Source organism: Stenella coeruleoalba, assembly GCF_951394435.1.
Source record: "Stenella coeruleoalba genome assembly, chromosome: 4".
Taxonomy (NCBI): domain Eukaryota; kingdom Metazoa; phylum Chordata; class Mammalia; order Artiodactyla; family Delphinidae; genus Stenella; species Stenella coeruleoalba.
Window position 1 is genome coordinate 125,010,362 of NC_137149.1, and position 20,988 is coordinate 125,031,349.

General features: G+C 40.1%; 1 protein-coding gene across 2 annotated transcripts in view; it reads right to left on the reverse strand.

The window, feature by feature from the left end:
- LSM6 (LSM6 homolog, U6 small nuclear RNA and mRNA degradation associated) overlaps positions 1-19,199 on the reverse strand; it is a 29,226-nt gene extending 10,027 nt beyond the window's left edge. The window contains exons 1-3 of one of the 2 annotated variants that reach the window (XM_079920660.1): positions 19,036-19,199; positions 17,529-17,631; positions 5,750-5,865 (exon numbers count right to left, since the gene is read on the reverse strand). In XM_079920660.1, the coding sequence (XP_079776786.1) occupies positions 5,750-5,843 (94 nt within the window). In that variant the 5' untranslated portion in view covers positions 5,844-5,865; positions 17,529-17,631; positions 19,036-19,199. The remainder of the gene's footprint in view (positions 1-5,749; positions 5,866-17,528; positions 17,632-19,035) is intronic. The other variant, XM_079920659.1, reaches the window with a different exon arrangement.
- Between the last annotated feature and the right edge of the window lie 1,789 nt (positions 19,200-20,988).

Below are 20,988 nucleotides of genomic sequence, written 5' to 3' on the forward strand. Positions count from 1 at the left end.
AAAGAGCTGCAATGAACACTGTGGTACATGACTCTTTTTGAATTATGGTTTTCTCAGGGTATATGCCCAGTAGTGGCATTGCTGGGTTGAATGGTGGTTCTATTTTTAGTTTTTTAAGGAACCTCCATACAGTTCTCCATAGTGGCTGTATCAATTTACATTCCCACCAGCAGTGCAAGAGGGTTCCCTTTTCTCCACACCCTCTACAGCATTTATTCTCTGTAGATTTTTTGATGATGGCCATTCTGACCAGTGTGAGGTAATTCCTCATTGTAGTTTTGATTTGCATTTCTCTAGTGATTACTGACGTTGAGCATCCTTTCATGTGTTTATTGGCAATCTGTATATCTTCTTTGGAGAAATGTCTATTTAGGTCTTCTGCCCATTTTTGGATTGGGTTGTTTGTTTTTTTGGTATTGAGCTGCATGAGCTTATTCTATATTTTGGAGATTAATTGTTTGTCAGTTGCTTCATTTGCAAATATTTTCTCCCATTCTGAGCATTGTCTTTTTGTCTTGTTTATGGTTTCCTCTGCTGTGGAAAAGCTTTTAAGTTTCATTAGGTCCTATTTGTTTATTTTTGTTTTTATTTTAATTTCTCTAGGAGGTGGGTCAAAAGGGATCTTGCTGTGATTTATGTCACAGAGTGTTCTCTCTATGTTTTCCTCTAAGAGTTTGATAGTGTCTAGCCTTACATTTAGGCCTTTAATCCATTTTGAGTTTATTTTTGGTTATGGTGTTAGGGAGTGTTCTAATTTCATTCTTTTATATGTAGTTGTCCAGTTGTCCCAGCACCACTTTTTGAAGAGGCTGTCTTTTCTCCATTGTATATTCTTGCCTCCTTTATCAAAAATAAGGTGACCATATGTGCATAGGTTTACCTCTGGGCTTTCTATCCCATTCCATTGATCTATATTTCTGTTTTTGTGCCAGTACCATACTGTCTTCATTACTGTAGCTTTGTAGTATAGTCTGAAATCAGGAAGCCTGATTCCACCAGCTCCATTTATCTTTCTCAAGACTGCTTAGGCTATTCGGGGTATTTTGTGTTTCCATACAAATTGTGAAATTTTTTGCTCTAGTTCTGCAAAAAATGCCACTGGTAGGTTGATAGGTATTGCACTGAATCTGTAGATTGCTTTGGGTAGTATAGTCATTTTCAGAATGTTATTTCTTCCAATCCAAAAATGTGGTATATCTCTCCAACTGTTTAATTTCTCTCATCAGTGTCTTATAGGTTTCTGCATACAGGTCTTTTGTCTCCCTATATAGGTAAATTCCTAGGTATTTTATTCTTTCTGTTGCAGCGGTAAATGGGAGTGCTTCCTTAATTTCTCTTTCAGATTTTTCATTATTTGTGTATAGGAATGCAAGAGATTTCTGTGCATTAATTTTCCATCCTGCAACTTTACCAAATTCATTGATTAGCTCTAGCAGTTTTCTGGTAGAGTCTTTAGGATTCTCTATGTACAGTATCATGTCATCTGCAAACAGTGACAGCTTTACTTCTTCTTTGCCGATTTGGATTCCTTTTATTTCTTTTTCTTCTTTGATTGCTGTGGCTAAAACTTCCAACACTATGTTGAATAATAGTGGTGAGAGTGGGCAACCTTGTCTTCTTCCTGATCTTAGTGGAAATGGTTTCAGTTTTTCACCATTGAGAATGATGTTGGCTGTGGGTTTATCATATATGGCCTTAATTAGGTTGAGGTAAGTTCCCTCTATACCTACTTTCTGGCAGGTTTTTATCATAAATGTGTTGAATTTTTTTGAAAGATTTTTCTGCATCTATTGAGATGATCATACGATTTTTCTCCTTCAATTTGTTAATATGGTGTATCACATTGATTGATTTGTGTATATTGAAGAATCCTTGCATTCCTGGGATACACCCTACTTGATCATTGTGTATGATCCTTTTAATGTGCTGTTGGATTCTATTTGCTCGTATTTTTTGAGGATATTTGCATGTATGTTCATCAGTGATATTGGCCAGTATTTTCTTTCTTTGTGACATCTTTGTCTGGTTTTGGTATCAGGGTGATGGAGGCCTCGTAGTATGAGTTTGGGAGTGTTCCTCCCTCTGCTATATTTTGGAAGAGTTTGAGAAGGATAGGTGTTAGCTCTTCTCTAAATGTTTGATAGAATTCGCCTGTGAAGCCATCTGGTCTTCGGCTTTTGTTTGTTGGCAGATTTTTATTCACAGTCTCAATTTCAGTGCTTGTGATTGGTCTGTTTATATTTTCTATATCCTCCTGGTTCAGTCTTGGAAGGTTGTGCTTTTCTAAGAATTTGTCCATTTCTTCCAGGTTGTCCATTTTATTGGCATATAACTGCTTGTAGTAATCTCTCATGATCCTTTATACTTCTGCAGTGTCTGTTCTTATTCCTCCTTTTTCATTTTTAATTCTATTGATTCGCGTCTTCTCCCTTTTTTTCTTGATGAGTCCGGCTAATGGTTTATCAATATTGTTTATCTTCTCAAACAACCAGCTTTTAGTTTTATAGATCTTTGCTCTTGTTTCCTTCATTTTTTTTCATTTATTTCTCAAATGATCTTTATGATTTCTTTCCTTCTGCTAATTTTGGGTTTTTTTTGGTTCTTCTTTCTCTAATTGCTTTAGGTGTAAGGTTAGGTTGTTTATTTGAGATTTTTTCTGTTTCTTGAGGTAGGATTGTATTGCTATAAACTTCCCTCTTAGAACTGCCTTTGCTGCTTCCCATAGGTTTTGGGTCGTTGTGTTTTCACTGTCATTTGTTTCTAGGTATTTGATGATTCCCTCTTTGATTTCTCCAGTGATCTCTTGGGTATTTAAGAGTGTACTGTTTAGCCTCCATCTGTTTGTATTTTTTACAGATTCTTTTCCTGTAATTGATATCTAGTCTCATAATGTTGTGGTCGGAAAAGATACTTGATACAATTTCAGTTTTCTTAAATTTACCAAGGCTTCATTTGTGACCCAAGATATGATCTATATACTGGAGAACATTCCATGAGCACTTGAGAAGAAAATGTACTCTGTTGATTTTGGATGGAATGTCCTAAAAATATCAATTAAGTCCACCTTGTTTAATGTGTCATTTAAAGCTTGTGTTTCCTTATTTATTTTCATTTTGGATGATCTGTCCATTAGTGAAAGTGGGGTGTTAACATCCCTTACTATGATTGTGTTCCTGTCGATTTCCCCTTTTATGGCTGTTAGCATTTGCCTTATATATTGAGGTGCTCCTATGTTGGGTGCATAAAGATTTACAACTGTTATATCTTCTTCTTCGATTGATCCCTTGATCATTATGTAGTGTCCTTGTTGCTTGTAATAGTCTTTATTTTAAAGTCTATTTTGTCTCATCTGAGAATTGCTACTCCAGCTTGCTTTTGATTTCCATTCGCATGGAATAACTTTTTCCATTCTCTCACTTTCAGTCTATATATGTCCCTAGGTCTGAAGTGGGTCTCTTGTAGACAGAATGTATATGGGTCTTGTTTTTGTATCCATTCAGCCAGTCAGTGTCTTTTGGTTAGAGCATTTAAGCCATTTACATTTAAGGTAGTTTTCAATATGTATGTTCCTATTACCATTTTCTTAACTGTTTAGGTTTGTTATTGTAGGTCTTTTCCTTCTCTTGTGTTTCCTGCCTAGAGAAGTTCCTTTAGAATTTGTTGTAAAGCTGGTTTCCTGGTGCTAAATTCTCTTAGCTTTTGCTTGTCTGTAAAGGTTTTAATTTCTCTGTCTAATCTGAATGAAATCCTTGCTGGGTAGAGTAATCTTGTTTGTAGTTTTTTCCCTTTCATCACTTTAAATATGTCCTGCCACTCCCTTCTGGCTTGCAGGGTTTCTGCTGAGAGATCAGCCGTTAATCTTATGGGGATTCCCTTGTATGTTATTTGTTGTTTTTCCCTTGCTGCTCTTAATATTTTTTCTTTGTATTGAATTTTTGATAGTTTGATTAATATGTTTCTTGTGTTTCTCCTTGGATTTATCCTGTATGGGACTCTCTGCACTTCCTGGACTTGATTATCTATTTCCTTTCCCATATTAGGGAAGTTTTCAACTATAATCTCTTCAAATATTTTCTCAGTCCATTTCTTTTTCTCTTCTTCAGGGAGCCCTATAATTCGAATGTTGGTGTGTTTAATGTTGTCCCAGAGGTCTCTGAGACTGTCCTCAATTCTTTTCATTCTTTTTTCTTTATTCTACTCTGCAGTAGTTATTTCCACTATTGGACCTTCCAGGTCACTTATCTGTTCTTCTGCCTCAGTTATTCTGCTATTGATTCCTTCTAGAGCATTTTTAACCTCACTTACTGTGTTGTTCATCACTGTTTTTTCCTCCTTAGTATTTCTAGGTCCTTGGTAAATGTTTCTTGTATTTTCTCCATTCTATTTCTAAGACTTGGGATCATCTTTACTATCATTACTCTGAATTCTATTTCAGGTAGACTGCCTATTTCCTCTTCATTTGTTTGGTCTGGTGGATTTTTACTTTGCTCCTTCATCTGCTGTGTATTTCTCTGTCTTCTCATTTTGCTTAACTGCAGCCTGCAGGTTCATATTTCCCATTGTTTTTGGTGTCTGCCCCCAGTGGCTAAGGTTGGTTCAGTGGGTTATATAGTCTTCTTGGTGGAGGGGACAGGCGCCTGTGCCTGTGTCCTGGTGGATGAGGCTGGTTCTTTTCTTTTTCGTGGGCAGGTCCGCATATGGTGGTGTGCTTTGGGGTGTCTGTGAACGTGTTATGATTTTAGGCAGCCTCTCTGCTAATGGGTGGGGCTGTGTTCCTGTCTTGCTAGTTGTTTGTCATAGGGTGTCCAGCACTGTAGCTTGCTGGCTGTTGAGTGGAGCTGGGTCTTAGCGTTGAGATGGGGACCTCTGGGAGCGCTTTCGCTATTTGATAGTACGTGGGACCAGGAGGTCTCTGGTGGTCCAATGTCCTGAACTTGGCTCTTCCACCTAAGAGGCTCAGGCCTGACACCTGGCTGGAGCACCAAGACCCTGTCAGACACTCAGCCAGGTACGTGGGGAGTTTCTTGCCTTTTGGGAAGTCTGAGGTATTCTGCCAGCGTTCAGTAGGTGTTCTGTAGCAGTTGTTCCACATGTAGATGTATTCTTCATGTATTTGTGGGGAAGAAGGTGATCTGCACATCCTACTCCTCTGCCGTCTTGAAGGTCCCTCCCGTTGCTTGCCAATCTTGACTGCTTCCACAAAAACAAATGCTGCTGGGCCAAGGAGTTCTTTAGTATCCAGTTATTCAAGCCTGGCTGTCACCAGGGGATGCAGGCACACCAATCTCAAAGCAAAGACAGGAGACAGGAGCCCCAGATCACGCAAGTCAGAGGAACAGCTCTGCTGTCAGAGTTGTCTCTAAAATGAACCATCTCAGAAGTAGAAAAAGAAATGGGTATAGGGGCATCCCTGGTTGCGCAGTGGTTGAGAGTCCGCCTGCCAATGCAGGGGACACGGGTTCGTGCCCCAGTCCGGGAAGATCCCACATGCCACGGAGCGGCTGGGCCCGTGAGCCATGGCCGCTGAGCCTGCGTGTTCGGAGCCTGTGCTCCACAACGGGAGAGGCCACAGCAGTGAGAGGCCCACGTACCGCAAAAAAAAAAAGAAAAAAAAGGAATGGGTATAGAAACTGTTGACAACCAACGCTTTTTTGGTCTACTGGGTACTTCAAAGAGGTTAATAAAAAGCAGTTAAGTCACCTTTATTTCTTTAGTGAACACCAGTAAGGATGAAGCATGTAAATCTTACCTCGGTAATCCACTCCGGAATTTAATTTTACCACGACTGGTCGTCCGATGATTTGCTTCAGGAAGTCACTGGGTGTTTGCTTCCGCAGACTCATTTTAACAATCCTGATCAGAAATCTGAAAGGGAGAAATAAAGGTAAAGACAAAAGTTAATTATTCAACAAAAAAGCCTGGAAGCCCTTAATGTACTTATAGGAAATCAAGTGTCAAAGGACAACGTGCAAAGAGCCAACACTGCTCCACCACCACACCCAGAGCACGGCAGCTAACGTGATTCCAGTTCTTACCTGGAGCCAGATACTAAGCTAAGCGTTTGACACACGTTACCTCATTAGGCCCACAAGAATCCTCAGACACAGCCTCACCACAGAAGAGTCCTGTGATTCCAGAGCCCTTGTCACCACTGTGTCCACAGTCAACATACCCACGACCACCATGACCACCACCACCACTTACCCAACATTCACTTCATGCTGAGCGCTCTGCTAAGATCCCTAGAAATACTGTCAAATTTAATCTTTACAAGAACTCTGGGAAGAAGGTCTTCATATCCCCATGAAATTAAAGGCTGCTGATGAAATTAAAGGCCCAGAGGATGAAATTACGTGCCCACAAATGTGAGGGGATCAACATTCAAGTTCTAATCAGGCATGTTTTTTTGTTTGTTTTTTTTTGGGGGGGTTCACGGGCCTCTCACTGTTGTGGCCTTTCCCACTGCGGAACACAGGCTCCGGACGCGCAGGCTCAGTGGCCATGGCTCAAAGGCCTAGCAGCTCTGCGGCATGTGGGATCTTCCCGGACCGGGGCACAAACCCGTGTCCCCTGCATCGGCAGGCGGACTCTCAACCACTGCGCCACCAGGGAAGCCCTCAGGCATGTTTTAAAGCCACAGTTTACATAATGTTTATATAGTATTTACAACATCTGATTGTAAATACTATATGCCAAAACAGTATCTCCAGAAAGAATAATAATCATAACTGAGAGCCAATATTTGAGTGTACTACAGGCCGGCACTTATGTAAGCACTTTACATGTATTAATCCACTTACAGCTCACTCATTTTACAGATGACTAGACACAGAAAGGGCTAAACATCCTGGTCAAGGTAACATAGCCAGTAAGTAGATGGCCAGCCCATGTCTTAATCACACCTTTATGCAGCCTCCTGAAAGCTGCTAATGTAGCCAAATATTTTTATTATATTATGTATATTATAATTATAGCAGATATACACTCTCTATAACAAAGAAAAAGATCTTAAAAATCAAGTATAATAGGAATCTAAAATAGGGAAAGAGCATTACGTACCCAAATCAATCACAGACATACATAGCTACCCATCACTCCTTTCAAAACTCATCCTGTTTTGTAAGTTCTCTATCTCAAAATATTTTGATAAACAAACGTAACAAAACGTAACTGTTACTTAAATAAAAGCTTTGGAAATTAATTATTCTGTTTCATCAAATTCAGCATCAATTTTATTTAGTAGCCATATAAACATTCACATTTAAAAATTAGTATGAATACAATACTTGAAGGACCCTCCTCAAGAACTCAAGTTGTGGGGTTTCCCTGGTGGCACAGTGGTTGAGAATGTGCCTGCCAATGCGGGGGACACGGGCTCGAGCCCTGGTCCGGGAAGATCCCACATGCCGCAGAGCAACTAAGCCCGTGCACCACAACTACTAAGCCTGCGCTCTAGAGCCTGCGAACCACAACTACTGAGCCCGCGTGCCACAACTACTAAAGCCCACACACCTAGAGCCCACACACTGCAACAAGAGAAGCCACCGCAATGAGAAGCTTGTGCACCACAGTGAAGAGTGGCCCCCGCTCGCCGCCACTAGAAAAAGCCTGCATGCAGCAACAAAGACCAAACACAGCCAAAAGTAAATAAATTACTTTTTTTAAAAAAATCAAGGTTTTTCTTGTTTTGTTTTCTATCAAAACTTTCACTAAACATTCTTCCATAAATAGCACTGGTTATTTCACTCCAAGTCCATCCACTCAATGATCTGAATTCAGGTTTAAGATGATTGTTTGGAGATTTTCTCAATGTAAATCCATGCAGACTCAGCAGTTTGGATAAACTAGAACGCTAGATTATTGGCTTTTCATTTGTTTAACAATTATGTGTATGGACACGCCCTGCAAGAAAATTTTTTAAATGTACACAAAGGCTCTGACCTTAAAGAACTTAGAATCTAGAAGAACTTAAACTCTTGTTTAAAGGGCGTGAGTAAACAAAAATGATCGTAATTTAAGTAAAATAATTTTCTTTAGGGCTTCCCTGGTGGTGCAGTGGTTGAGAGTCCGCCTGCCAATGCAGGGGACACGGGTTCGTGCCCCGGTCCGGAAAGATCCCACATGCCGTGGAGCAGCTGGGCCCGTGGGCCACGGCCGCTGAGCCTGCGCGTCCGGAGTCTGTGCTCCACAACGGGAGAGGCCACAGCAGGGAGAGGCCCGACTACCACCAAAAAAAAAAAAAAAAAAAAAATTTCTTTAAACAAGAAAAGTCAATATCTCAAATTAAACAAAAGAAAATACAAATTTCAAAATCTATTCTTCAATGTGGGGCTGACATTTGGTCCATCCATTCCATCTCCTCAAGGTTTGAAGGATTTTTTAAATGTGATCAAATAATTATTCTGCTTGGCAAATTTTAATTTTTCCACTGAATTGCCAGTTTATTTGTTTAGCTACACTGTCTCAACAGATGAATGAAATTACGACTACTATTCAGGACAATCACTATTCATTCATGACTCAGATCACACAACATTATTTATGGTGTTTTGAGCTCACGAAGAAAATTACAAAGTAAATACTGTAGCAGATTCAATACCTTTAATGACATTAGTAAAAGGAAACACATCTTCCCATTTATCTACAAAGTGCTTTATTTCTGTCTTCAACATGCATTGTTCTGTAGTTGGACAGGTCTACAGACATGCTGAAGGCCCCACAGAGACTCATTCACTGAGACTTAGGTTCATTTCCCATCAGATGCTAAGTCCCATTGTGCCAGCTTCTTCATCTACAAACTTGAGAGAAAACTAGTTTATTTTGTGCTAAAAAACCCACTAAGATGCATTCTGATGTGAAAATCTATTATTAACTACCTTGTCCAAAGTTAAAAGTTAATGACAGCAGATGACAGAGCAAGGTAAAAACCCAGCAGACCAAACAAATGAAGAGGAAATAGGCAGTCTAACTGAAATAGAATTCAGAGTAATGATAGCAAAGATGATCCAAAATCTTGGAAATAGAATAAATACAAGAAACGTTTAACAAGGACCTTGAAGAACTAAATAGCAAACAAACAATGATGAACAACACAATAAATGAAATTAAAAATTCTCTAGAAGGAATCAATAGCAGAATAACTGAGGCAGAAGAATGGATAAGTGACCTGGAAGATAAAATAGTGGAAAAAACTACTGCAGAGTAGAATAAAGAAAAAGGAATGAAAAGGATTGAGGACAGTCTCAGAGACCTCTGGGACAACATTAAACACACCAACATTTGAATTATAGGGCTCCCTGAAAAAGAGAAAAAGAAAGGGACTGACAAAATATTTGAAGAGATTATAGTTGAAAACTTCCCTAATATGGGAAAGGAAATAGATAATCAAGTCCAGGATGTGCAGAGAGTGCAGAGAGTCCCATACAGGATAAATCCAAGGAGAAACACAAGAAACATATTAATCAAACTATCAAAAATTCAATACAAAGAAAAAATATTAAGAGCAGCAAGGGAAAAACAACAAATAACATAGAAGGGAATCCCCATAAGGTTAACAGCTGATCTCTCAGCAGAAATTCTGCAAGCCAGAAGGGAGTGGCAGGACATATTGGAAGTGATGAAAGGAAAAAACTACAACAAGATTACTCTACCCAGCAAGGATTTCATTCAGATTAGACAGAGAAATTAAAACCTTTACAGACAAGCAAAAGCTAAGAGAATTTAGCACCAGGAAACCAGCTTTACAACAAATTCTAAAGGAACTTCTCTAGGCAGGAAACACAAAACAAGGAAAAGACCTACAATAACAAACTCAAAACAATTAAGAAAATGGTAATAGGGATATACATATTGATAACTACCTTAAATGTAAATGGATTAAATGCTCCAACCAAAAGACACCGACTGGCTGAATGGATACAAACACAAGACCTATATATATGCTGTCTACAAGAGACCCACTTCAGACTTAGGGATCCATATACACTGAAAGTGAGAGGATGGAAAAAGATATTCCATGCAAATGGAAATCAAAAGCAAGCTGGAGTAGCAATTCTCAGATCAGACAAAATAAACTTTAAAATAAACTCTAATACAACATACAAAGAAGAACACTACATACTGATCAAGGGATCAATCCAAGAAGAAGATATAACAATTGTAAATCTTTATGCACCCAAAATAGGAGCACCTCAATACATAAGGCAAATGCTAACAGCCATAAAAGGGGAAATCGACAGGAACAAAATCATAGTAGGGGACTTTAACACCCCACTTTTACCAACGGACAGATCATCCAAAATGAAAATAAATAAGGAAACACAAGCTTTAAATGACACATTAAACATGATGGACTTAATTGATATTTATAGGACATTCCATCCAAAACAACACAATACACTTTCTTCTCAACTGCTCATGGAACATTCTCCAGTATAGATCATATCTTGGGTCACAAATGAAGCCTTGGTAAATTTAAGAAAACTGAAATTTTATCAAGTATGTTTTCTGACCACAACACTATGAGACTACGTATCAATCAGAGGAAGCTATCTGTAAAAAATACAAACAGATGGAGGCTAAACAGTACACTACTAAATAACCAAGAGATCACTGAAGAAATCAAAGCGGAAAACAAAAATACCCAGAAACAAATGACAATGAAAACACAACGACCCAAAACCTATGGGAGGCAGCAAAAGCAATTCTAAGAGGGAAGTTTATAGCAATACAATCCTACCTCAAGAAACAGGAAACATCTCAAATAAACAACCTAACCTTACACCTAAAGCAATTAGAGAAAGAAGAATAAAAAAAAAACCAAAATTAGCAGAAGGAAAGAAATCATAAAGATCATATGAGAAATAAATGAAAAAAAATGAAGGAAACAAGAGCAAAGATCTATAAAACTAAAAGCTGGTTCTTTGAGAAGATAAACAAAATTGATAAACCCTTAGCCAGACTCATCAAGAAAAAAAGGGAAGAGACTCAAATCAATAGAATCAGAAATGAAAAAGGAGAAGTAAGAACAGACACTGCAGAAATATAAAGGATCATGAGAGATTACTACAAGCAATTATATGCCAATAAAATGGACAACCTGGAAGAAATGGACAAATTCTTAGAAAAGCACAACCTCCCAAGAATGAACCAGGAAGAAATAGAAAATATAAACAGACCAATCACAAGCACTGAAATTGAGACTGTGAATAAAAATCTTCCAGCAAATAAAAGCCGAGGACCTGATGGCTTCACAGGCGAATTCTATCAAACGTTTAGAGGGAGCTAACACCTAACCTTCTCAAACTCTTCCAAAATATAGCAGAGGGAGGAACACTCCCAAACTCATACTACGAGGCCTCCATCACCCTGATACCAAAACCAAAGATATCACAAAGAAAGAAAATACAGGCCAATATCACTGATGAACATAGATGCAAATATTCTCAACAAAATGCGAGCAAACATAATCCAACAGCACATTAAACAGATCATACACCAGGATCAAGTGGGGTTTATCCCAGGGATGCAAAGATTCTTCAATATATGATCAAGGTGATACACCATATTAGCAAACTGAAGGAGAAAAATCATATGATCATCTCAATAGATGCAGAAAAATCTTTCAACAAAATTCAACACATTTATGATAAAAACCTGCCAGAAAGTAGGTATAGAGGGAATTTACCTCAACATAATAAAGGCCATATATGACAAACCCACAGCCAACATCATTCTCAATGGTGAAAAACTGAAACCATTTCCACTAAGATCAGGAAGAAGACAAGGTTGCCCACTCTCACCACTATTATTCAACATACTATTGGAAGTTTTAGCCACATCAATCAGAGAAGAAAAAGAAATAAAAGGAATCCAAATCGGCAAAGAAGAAGTAAAGCTGTCACTGTTTGCAGATGACATGATACTGTACAAAGAGAATCCTAAAGACTCTACCAGAAAACTACTAGAGCTAATCAACGAATTTGGTAAAGTTGCAGGGTACAAAATCAATGCACAGAAATCTCTTGCATTCCTATACACTAATGATGAAATAACTGAAAGAGAAATTAAGGAAACACTCCCATTTACCACTGCAACCAAAAGAATAAAATACCTAGGAATAAACCTACCTAAGGAGACAAAAGACCTGTATGCAGAAAACTATAAAACACTGATGAGAGAAATTAAACAGTTAGAGAGATATACCATGTTCTTGGATTGGAATAATCAACATTGTGAAAATGACTATACTACCCAAAGCAATCTCCAGATTCAGTGCAATACCTATCAACCTACCAATGGCATTTTTCACAGAACTAGAACAAAAAATTTCACAATTTGTATGGAAACACAAAACACCCCAAATAGCCAAAGCAATCTTGAGAAAGAAAAACAGAGCTGGTGGAATCAGGCTCTCTGACTTCAGACTATACTACAAAGCTACAGTAATCAAGACAGTATGGTACTGGCACAAAAACAGAAATATAGATTAATGGAACAGGATAGAAAGCCCAGAGGTAAACGCACGCATATATGGTCACCTTATTTTTGATAAAGGAGGCAAGAATATACAATGGAGAAAAGACAGCTTCTTCAATAAGTGGTGCTGGCAAAACTGGACAGCTACATGTAAAAGAATGAAATTAGAACACTCCCTAACACCATACACAAAAATAAACTCAAAATGGATTAAAGACCTAAATGTAATAAGGCCAGACACTATAAAACTCTTAGAGGAAAACATAGGCAGAACACTCTATGACATAAATCACATCAAAATTCTTTTGACCCACCTCCTAGAGAAATGAAAATACAAGCAAAAATAAACAAATAGGACCTAATGAAACTTAAAAGCTTTTCCACAGCAGAGGAAACCATAAACAAGACAAAAAGACAATGCTCAGAATGGGAGAAAATATTTGCAAATGAAGCAACTGACAAAGGATTAATCTCCAAAATATAGAAGAGGCTCATGCAGTTCAATATCAAAAAAACAAACAACCCATCCAAAAATGGGCAGAAGACCTAAACAGACATTTCTGCAAAGAAGATATACAGATTGCCAACAAACACATGAAAGGATGCTCAACATCAGTAATCACTAGAGAAATGCAAATCAAAACTACAATGAGGAATTACCTCACACCAGTCAGAATGGCCATCATCAAAAAATCTACAAAGAATAAATGCTGTAGAGGGTGTGGAGAAAAGGGAACTCTCTTGCACTGCTGGTGGGAATGTAAATTGATACAGCCACTATGGAGAACAGTATGGAGGTTCCTTAAAAAACTAAAAATAGAACTACCATATGATGCAGCAATGCCACTACTGGGCATATACCCTGAGAAAACCATAATTCAAAAAGAGTCATGTACCACAGTGTTCATTGCAGCTCTATTTACAACAGCAAGGACCTGGAAGCAACCTAAGTGTCCATCAACAGATGAATGGATAAAGAAGATGTGGGATATATATACAATGGAATATTACTCAGCAATAAAAAGAAATGAAATTGTTATTTGTAGTGAAGTGGATGGATCCAGAGACAGTCATACAGAGTGAAGTAAGTCAGAAAGAGAAAAACAAATACCGTATGCTAACACATACATATGGAATCTAAAAAAAAAAAAAAATTGGTTCTGAAGAAACTACGGGCAGAACAAGATTAAAGACGCAGACGTAGAGAATGGACTCGAGGACACGGGGAGGGGGATGCGTAAGCTGGGACGAAGTGAGAGAGTGGCATGGACATATATACACTACCAAATGTAAAACAGATAGCTAGTGGGAAGCAGCTGCATAGCACAGGGAGATCAGCATGGTGCTTTGTGACCACCTAGAGGGGTGGGATAGGAAGGGTGGGTGGGAGACACAAGAGGGAGGAGATATGGGGATATATGTATATGTATAGCTGATTCACTCTGTTATAAAGCAGAAACTAACACACTATTGAAAGGAATTATACTGCAATAAAGATGTTAAAAAAAAAAGTTAATGACAGAGAACAGTTCTGAAAGTTTCTGAGATGCTCTTCCTGGGTTAGGATCCTCAAATAAAATTTTCCATTGTTTAGAAAAAAGAAAAAAGTTAAAGACACATGAAAGAATACAAACCTAGACTGATAGTTGCTTAACTGATGATATTAGTTATTTTTAAAATGTTACTAATACTATCTTTCGTCACCTTTTAAAAAAGCATGGACATATTCTTGTTCTAAACTCATCAAAGATCATGCCTCTGCCATTAAGTCTCATCTCTACCCCAATTAACATCAATCTCTTCCTGAAGGCATTCAACGCTTCAAATTTTTATGCAGCATCTACCTGCCAGGCACTTAGGCTGGGGATGTAGCACCTATAAGATGTGGCCCTGGGCCCTCAGAGTTGATACTCCAAAGGGGACAGAAACATACAAATGGCGAAGTTTTTAAAAAGCTGTATGCATTTGGATAAAATGATGCAGAGAACAGCACCTACGGAAGAGTGGCTTACACCAGGCCCTGGAGATCAAAGGAAGGTTTCGGGAGGTGAACCTGAGCTGAGTATGGAGGAAAAGGAGTCCACCAGCCTAAAAGGAGAGAAATCTTAGCAAAGGTATTAGACAGTGTTTGGGTTTGAGGGGAAAATGCCACCTTGGCAAGAAGGACAAGCAGCAGCTGCAGAAGGGAGCAGGGCCACCATCATGGGATCAGAGCAAGTCAGACTGAGAGAGCGCAGCCCTGAGCCTCTAGGCCAGTTTCCCAAAAGTGAATCATCTGCATCACTTGGAGATCCTGATTCGGTAGTTCTGGGGCAGGAACCAGAATCTGTCTGCAAAAGCGCAGGAGACGCCTATGAACTGGCAAGCATGGGAAATACTTGTGTCAGTGATGGGGACCCTGGGGAGGTCTGAAGCAGAGACTTGCATGATTGGAGACAGGCCCTCTCACTTAGTTCTGGCGTCAGAGTTTCCCATATGGTTACCTGTCACTATTTACTCTCTTTTACATGCTTTACTTTTTTTAAATAGGAGTCTTTGCTCCCTCACAAGACTGGAAGCCACGTGAAAGGAGAGACTAGTACCAAGCTTCTCATTTACTCTCTAGAACATCGACATTGTGCTAAATCTCTTGAAAAAAAATTTGTTTTTATTTGTAAAGAGGATGGTTGCTTCAAACACATTTTATCCATCACTTTAGGAGAGTGTATCTTTTACATCTGTCTTCATTAGGCTTCCGTGGTACTCCCTGTTACTTAATGACTCGTCCATAAATCCATTTTGTATGAGTCAATTGGTCTCGACACCACAATTTTTCCCATGACTTGCCTCACGTAAGTTTAAGTTTTCATCTTTTAAATTGGATAAGGCAGAAGGAACAGTTCTGACTGTTTCTGAAGGAAGAAAAAAGCCTCTTGAACCATAAACATATAAGAGGAAAAAGGCTTTCTTGCTTCAGGGTCACCTTGATAAACTTCTCTTCAAAATTAAAGCCATAATCACCCTCTAGGCCTCCTCTCCCTTCCCTGACTCCTACTCGGGGTTTTAAATGACCTATTTTCATAAATGGCTATTAAGTCAAAAGCAGTATATTTTCTGGCAGAAGCTACTGAGAGGTCTGGTACAAGAACATCTGCCTACTGCCTTGCAGAGATTTTTAATTAGAAGAATGGGGAGGAAAAAAGAAACAAATTTTATTCATCCACTATGTGCCAGGCCACACTAGATTCCTCAGCAATTCACATAGCAACCCTGTGAGGGGGTGAGCAGAACTAAGGCTTGACCCCAAAGCCTTTCAGAGGTTCAGCTGCCCTTCTGAATAGGTGTTAAACCTGGGGAATGGCCATAGAGACAGTGAGAGATCTATCTGGAGAGTAGCAGTACTGAGGGGCAAACACCGAAAGTGACAAAGTCCTGTAAATTAGCCTGTGACGATATTTAAAAATGGTCAAACAGAAAGAAATATACAAGGAGACTTGCAAATCCTTGTTTCTTGGCAATGTTCACTGTAAACCTTCACCTACTCTTGAAGTATTTACAGTTTAGGGTGAAAAAAATTGAAAAGGAAAAAAACTGCAATGAAACCCAATACTACAACCCAAGTAAACGCAGCTGTAGACTAACACATCATTGTCAGAGAGGGCATGAGACACGGAGAAACACAGCTCTCTCTATATCTCCCTTCCGAGACAGCGGATACGCTGCCCTCTTCCGAAGGCTGCAGACCAATCCCTCCTCCCCACCCACAGGGAGCTACCTTCCTCCCCTCTCTCCCGGGGGCACGCTGAGCTGGCCCTCTGCGCACCCAGAGCGCCTCTCTCCACTCGCAGTCACTGCCCTGGGCGGCTGTTTTGCAGTTTTCCTGTTTGCTGACCAGTCTCCCACACTGGGTTCTAAGCTTCTCCGGGACGAGGAAAATGTGTTCCTCATTTAGTAACCCTGGTACCTAAGCACACTGCCCAGGCCTGAGGAAGCAGCACTTAAGGGCAGTGCCAAGGAAAAGCCCTGTCCCTTCCCCTCCTCTCCCAGCTATGGGCACAGAGATGAGTACAGCATCATCCATGCATGTGAACAGCTCTAACCTAGTCATATCTCTATTACTGACCACCAAATTAAAGAGAGATGGAGAAAACAGAAACGTTTCTGTGTTGTCCAAGAAACAGCTGCACCCGCATCAACACAGATGGCTTGTTAAATGCAGATTCCTGAATCCAACTCCCAGTCAGACTCTCTAGGTAAGGAACACTGTAATTTATGTTGTACAAAGGTCCCCAAATAATTTCCATAAGCAAGTGGTTCTCCACCAGCAGCGCTTTTAAACCCCACCCTCAGGGACATTCAGAAATGTCTGAAGACATTTTAGATTCTCTTGACTGCGGAGCGCGGTGCCACTGAGGTCTAGTAGGTAGAGGCCAGGGATTCGGCTTAACACTCTACAAAGCACAGGACGGCGGTCCTCCACAACAAAGGACGATCTGCCCCCAGATGTCAGCTGAGGTTGGGAAACTCTGTTATAAGCCCTAAAACCATTGTTCTCTGATCTTAAGGCAACAAGTTTTTGAAAAACCTTCAAGGGTTAACAAATGAGAACCAACAGCTAGGTTCTAACCACATGACAGAGTATAAATCATAACTTACTAGATATTTTATTCCAACATATAAAGAATATGAAAACAACTGTCAAAAAAAATCTTGACGGGATTGCCATTCCAAATAATGAATTTCTAGTCCTGACCGTGAAAACGTCACTTTTCCCATTTTTCAGTGCTACAGATCACTCAGATGATTACAATCTGTTACCTGGCCCAAATCTGAAGCCGTAGAGTATGAAAAAATATATATATATATTATATATAGATACAAATTATATATACATCGCTGAATCACTTTTGCTGTACACCTGAAACTAACACAATATTGTAAGTCAACTACACTTCAATAAAAAAAATAAACTGTTGAATAATCCAAGTGATGTAAACATCTTTTAAAATTCTAATACTAAGAACGTCACAGTTCAGTGAGAGACCACCTGCTGCAGCATAAAGAGTACTCACTTGGGATGCGGGAACCCTGAGTTCTAATCCCAGCTCTGCTACTTAATTAGCAGTGTGCCTTGGATAACTCATCATTTCACCTCTCAGGCCCCAGGTTCCTCATCTGCAAAATAAAGGAGTTATGCCGGACGATCGCTTAAGGGATCATCCTGCTCTAACATTCAGTCAGGGCCTATGCAGCAACTCCAAAAATACAAATACACACACACAATAACATCCTCTGAAGAGTCCTGCACAAAATTCAAGCAAGTGGAATTGCCACGTAACACTATATTAAAAAAAAAAAAATCCAAAGAGGCTCAACCTTGCCAGTTGATATCCTAGAAAAGAATTACTTTTGGTGAAAAAGGCACAAACGTGAATGATGGAAATTGCTAAAACTTTTTTGGCAAACAATCTGGCCATGTGTATGAAGACCTAAAAAAGACCCCACAAGATCACAGCATCTATTCTAATAATTTCACTCCTCAGAATCAGTCCAAGTTAATCATCTGAAATATTTTTTTAAAAAAATGTTTATCAAAGTATTACCTGGAATACTAAAATGAAGCAAAAATTCACAAACACCCTAAATGCCCCACAGCCGGGAAATGGTTAAATAATGGGTAGGACCTACACAATGATGATTTAGGTAGCCAATCAAAAGAAAATACAAAATTAGAAATTATACTTAGGAATGATTTCTAAATGAAAGTGAAAAACTAAATATACTGTTAAGTGATAAAATGGGTACAGCCTTAGCTCAAAGACAAACTAGCCCAGAACAGACTGTAGGCGGAAGGGTGCCATGAACGTTATTTTCTTCACTAAAGGTTTCTGTATTTTCAATTTTTCTATAATCGTCTTGTATTAATAAGGGGTAGGGAAAGGACACACCAAATCCCTCTCAAGATTATCTGCATCATCCCAGTTTTAGACACCTTAAACGAAAATACGGGCTGACCGCGCGCGCACACGCCTGCTCACAAAAGCCGTGGTGACAGGACTTAAAACCATGCAACTGTGGGCATCCCCAACCTGACAACTCGGGAAGGTGGGCTAGTCCAGCTCTTAATTCCTGGGAGTCAGGCGCAGCCACCCCGATGCAGCGGAGGCCAAGCAATCCCAGGCGAAGCCTGGCCCTGTGTTCGGGTCCGCTTTCCCGCCGAATCCCCGGGCTCATGTCGGGCTTCCCAGCGTACTTCAACCACCATGAGCGGTCTCGGAAGCCACCTCGTGGGGCCCGGCCAATGCCGTTCCTCCCCGCGCGATCTAGGCTGCCCTCGGGGTGGGGTTCTCAGGACCGAGCTCGGGAAGCCCGGCGCCGGCGGTCCCAGATCTCCCGGGCACGACAGGCGCCGAGGACCGAGCGTGAGCGCGGGACCCGGCACCCGCAGGCTCCGAAGTCCGCGCTCGCTCCCGGGCCCTCCAGCGGCTGCAGGCCCGGCCCGGGGATGCTGCTCACTAACCCTGCCCGGGACGACGGAACACTGAGGCCTCGGACTGCCCGCGCGGCCGCATGGCTCACCTCGCGGCCGGGATCAGCACCCCGACTCCGGGCACCCCACAAGCCCGGCCTCCGCCGACCAACCAGGCGAAACCGAAACTGAAATCGCCGAAGCTGCGGCGCTTTTCTGTCTCAGCCAATCATTGCTTTCCATGACTACGGCAGCCCGCGAGGACCGAAAAGCCTCACCGCGCCAGAGCGCGCTAATCCCAGAATCCTGGTTTGCCTGAAGGTGAAGTTGGCGCCCCGGAGTCAAGGTGGAAAGCGCTGGGGCTCTTTTCTAACAGAAAGCAAACACCACCAGTCTTCCCTCCCCCACTCCCGCAAAGGAAAAAGCAACACTGGAAGGGATATTTTAACCAGGATTTCTTTTAGGCAGAAATGTTAAAAAATAACTTGAAGGCATAAGAAACTGGAATTCACTGCGAAAGTAATGTCTATACATACTCAAGAAACGTCCTGAATTTGAATAATTAAATACAAATAAATAAATAAGACAAGCAGTCTCGGACCTTTAAATCCACTTTTGGATTTTGCTTAAATGTGTGAAGACGAAGTCTTTCTTAGCAAGAGATTGTTTCCATAGCGACGATAATCGACACAAAAAATTAAAATCACTGAAGTAACTCGTATTATAAAGGCATAAAGTGCGTTGCATTACAAACTAGTTCTAACTGGAAATGGTGTACAGACATTATTTAAGTGCTGCTATGGGAACTTGGTTTGGAACTTTGCATGAATTCTCAATATTCTTGCTATTCAAGGGAGAGGAAAAAGAAGAAAACTAATATGCCAGGACTTGATTCCTTTTTCCCCTACACACATACCCTCATCAGCTTAAAATTTATACTTTACTTCTATTCCAAATTTGTAATGCTATAAACAAAGCGATGATATCTTTAAGCAGATCTTTAACCCTGTTTAAGTGTTACAGGATCTAAAATACAGATTTTTTTTCTAAGACAAAAATGAGTTCACCCTCTTGTGAGCTTCTCTTAGCTAAAGGCAGAAGAAATGAACCTTTGATTGACACAGGGGACAGAGAATGACTAGGTGTGATTTGGTAGAAAGGAAGGACTTCCTTATATGCTTTTATAAGAGCTCCCTTTGGGTAAAGACCACATAATTGTAGATTTATTTAAAAGAGCTGTATTTGAAGTTCTTGCAATATAAAATATAATGTAAATTTAAAAAATTTAGGTAAAGTGTCATTTAAATAAATTAATTAGCTGCCCCCCAAAACCCCACAACATAATAGGATATAAAGCCCCATCCCCAAAAACCTTCACAGAAGACATCAAATTGTACTATATTCTGCACCGATTGTTTCAATTATTTAAAACAGAATTTTTTATTCATAGCCTCTTTCGCTTTACCAAAGAGCCTCCATGGAGTCATTGTGACTGGTGGGCAGGGGACAAGGAAGAATTTTAAGGACACATTTCATCTGCAGAGCAGCTGCAACATTTTCAAAGGGGCAAAGATTTGTAAGGTCCCAAGCAGATAAACATGGTGGGCACCATGAATTAGTTCACAAGCCAAAAATGTTTACCAAAATGTAGTTGTGCCCAGAACCCCCTCAGCAGCTTAGAATTGGCTTTCACTAACCCACAAAGCAACCTTCCGTATTTTACAGGGCTTTTTCCCCCCAGCATCTTTTATTATACAAAGAAAACACGTGCAAGGCTTTTTCGGAATAGTAGTCCACTGAGAACACGTCTTCAAAACCCTGAACACAAACATTAATTTATTAAGGAGTTTTAAAGTCATAAAAATAGCATGACAAGATTTAGTTTAGCTTACATGGTTTAGTTGTGAGAATTGATGAACCTACACTGACACATCATAATCACCCCAAGTGCATAGTTTATATTGGGGTTCACTTTGATGGCGTACACTCTATGGGTTTTGACGAACATATAATGACATGTATCCACCATTATCGTATCATACGGAGCAGTTCCAGGGTCTCCA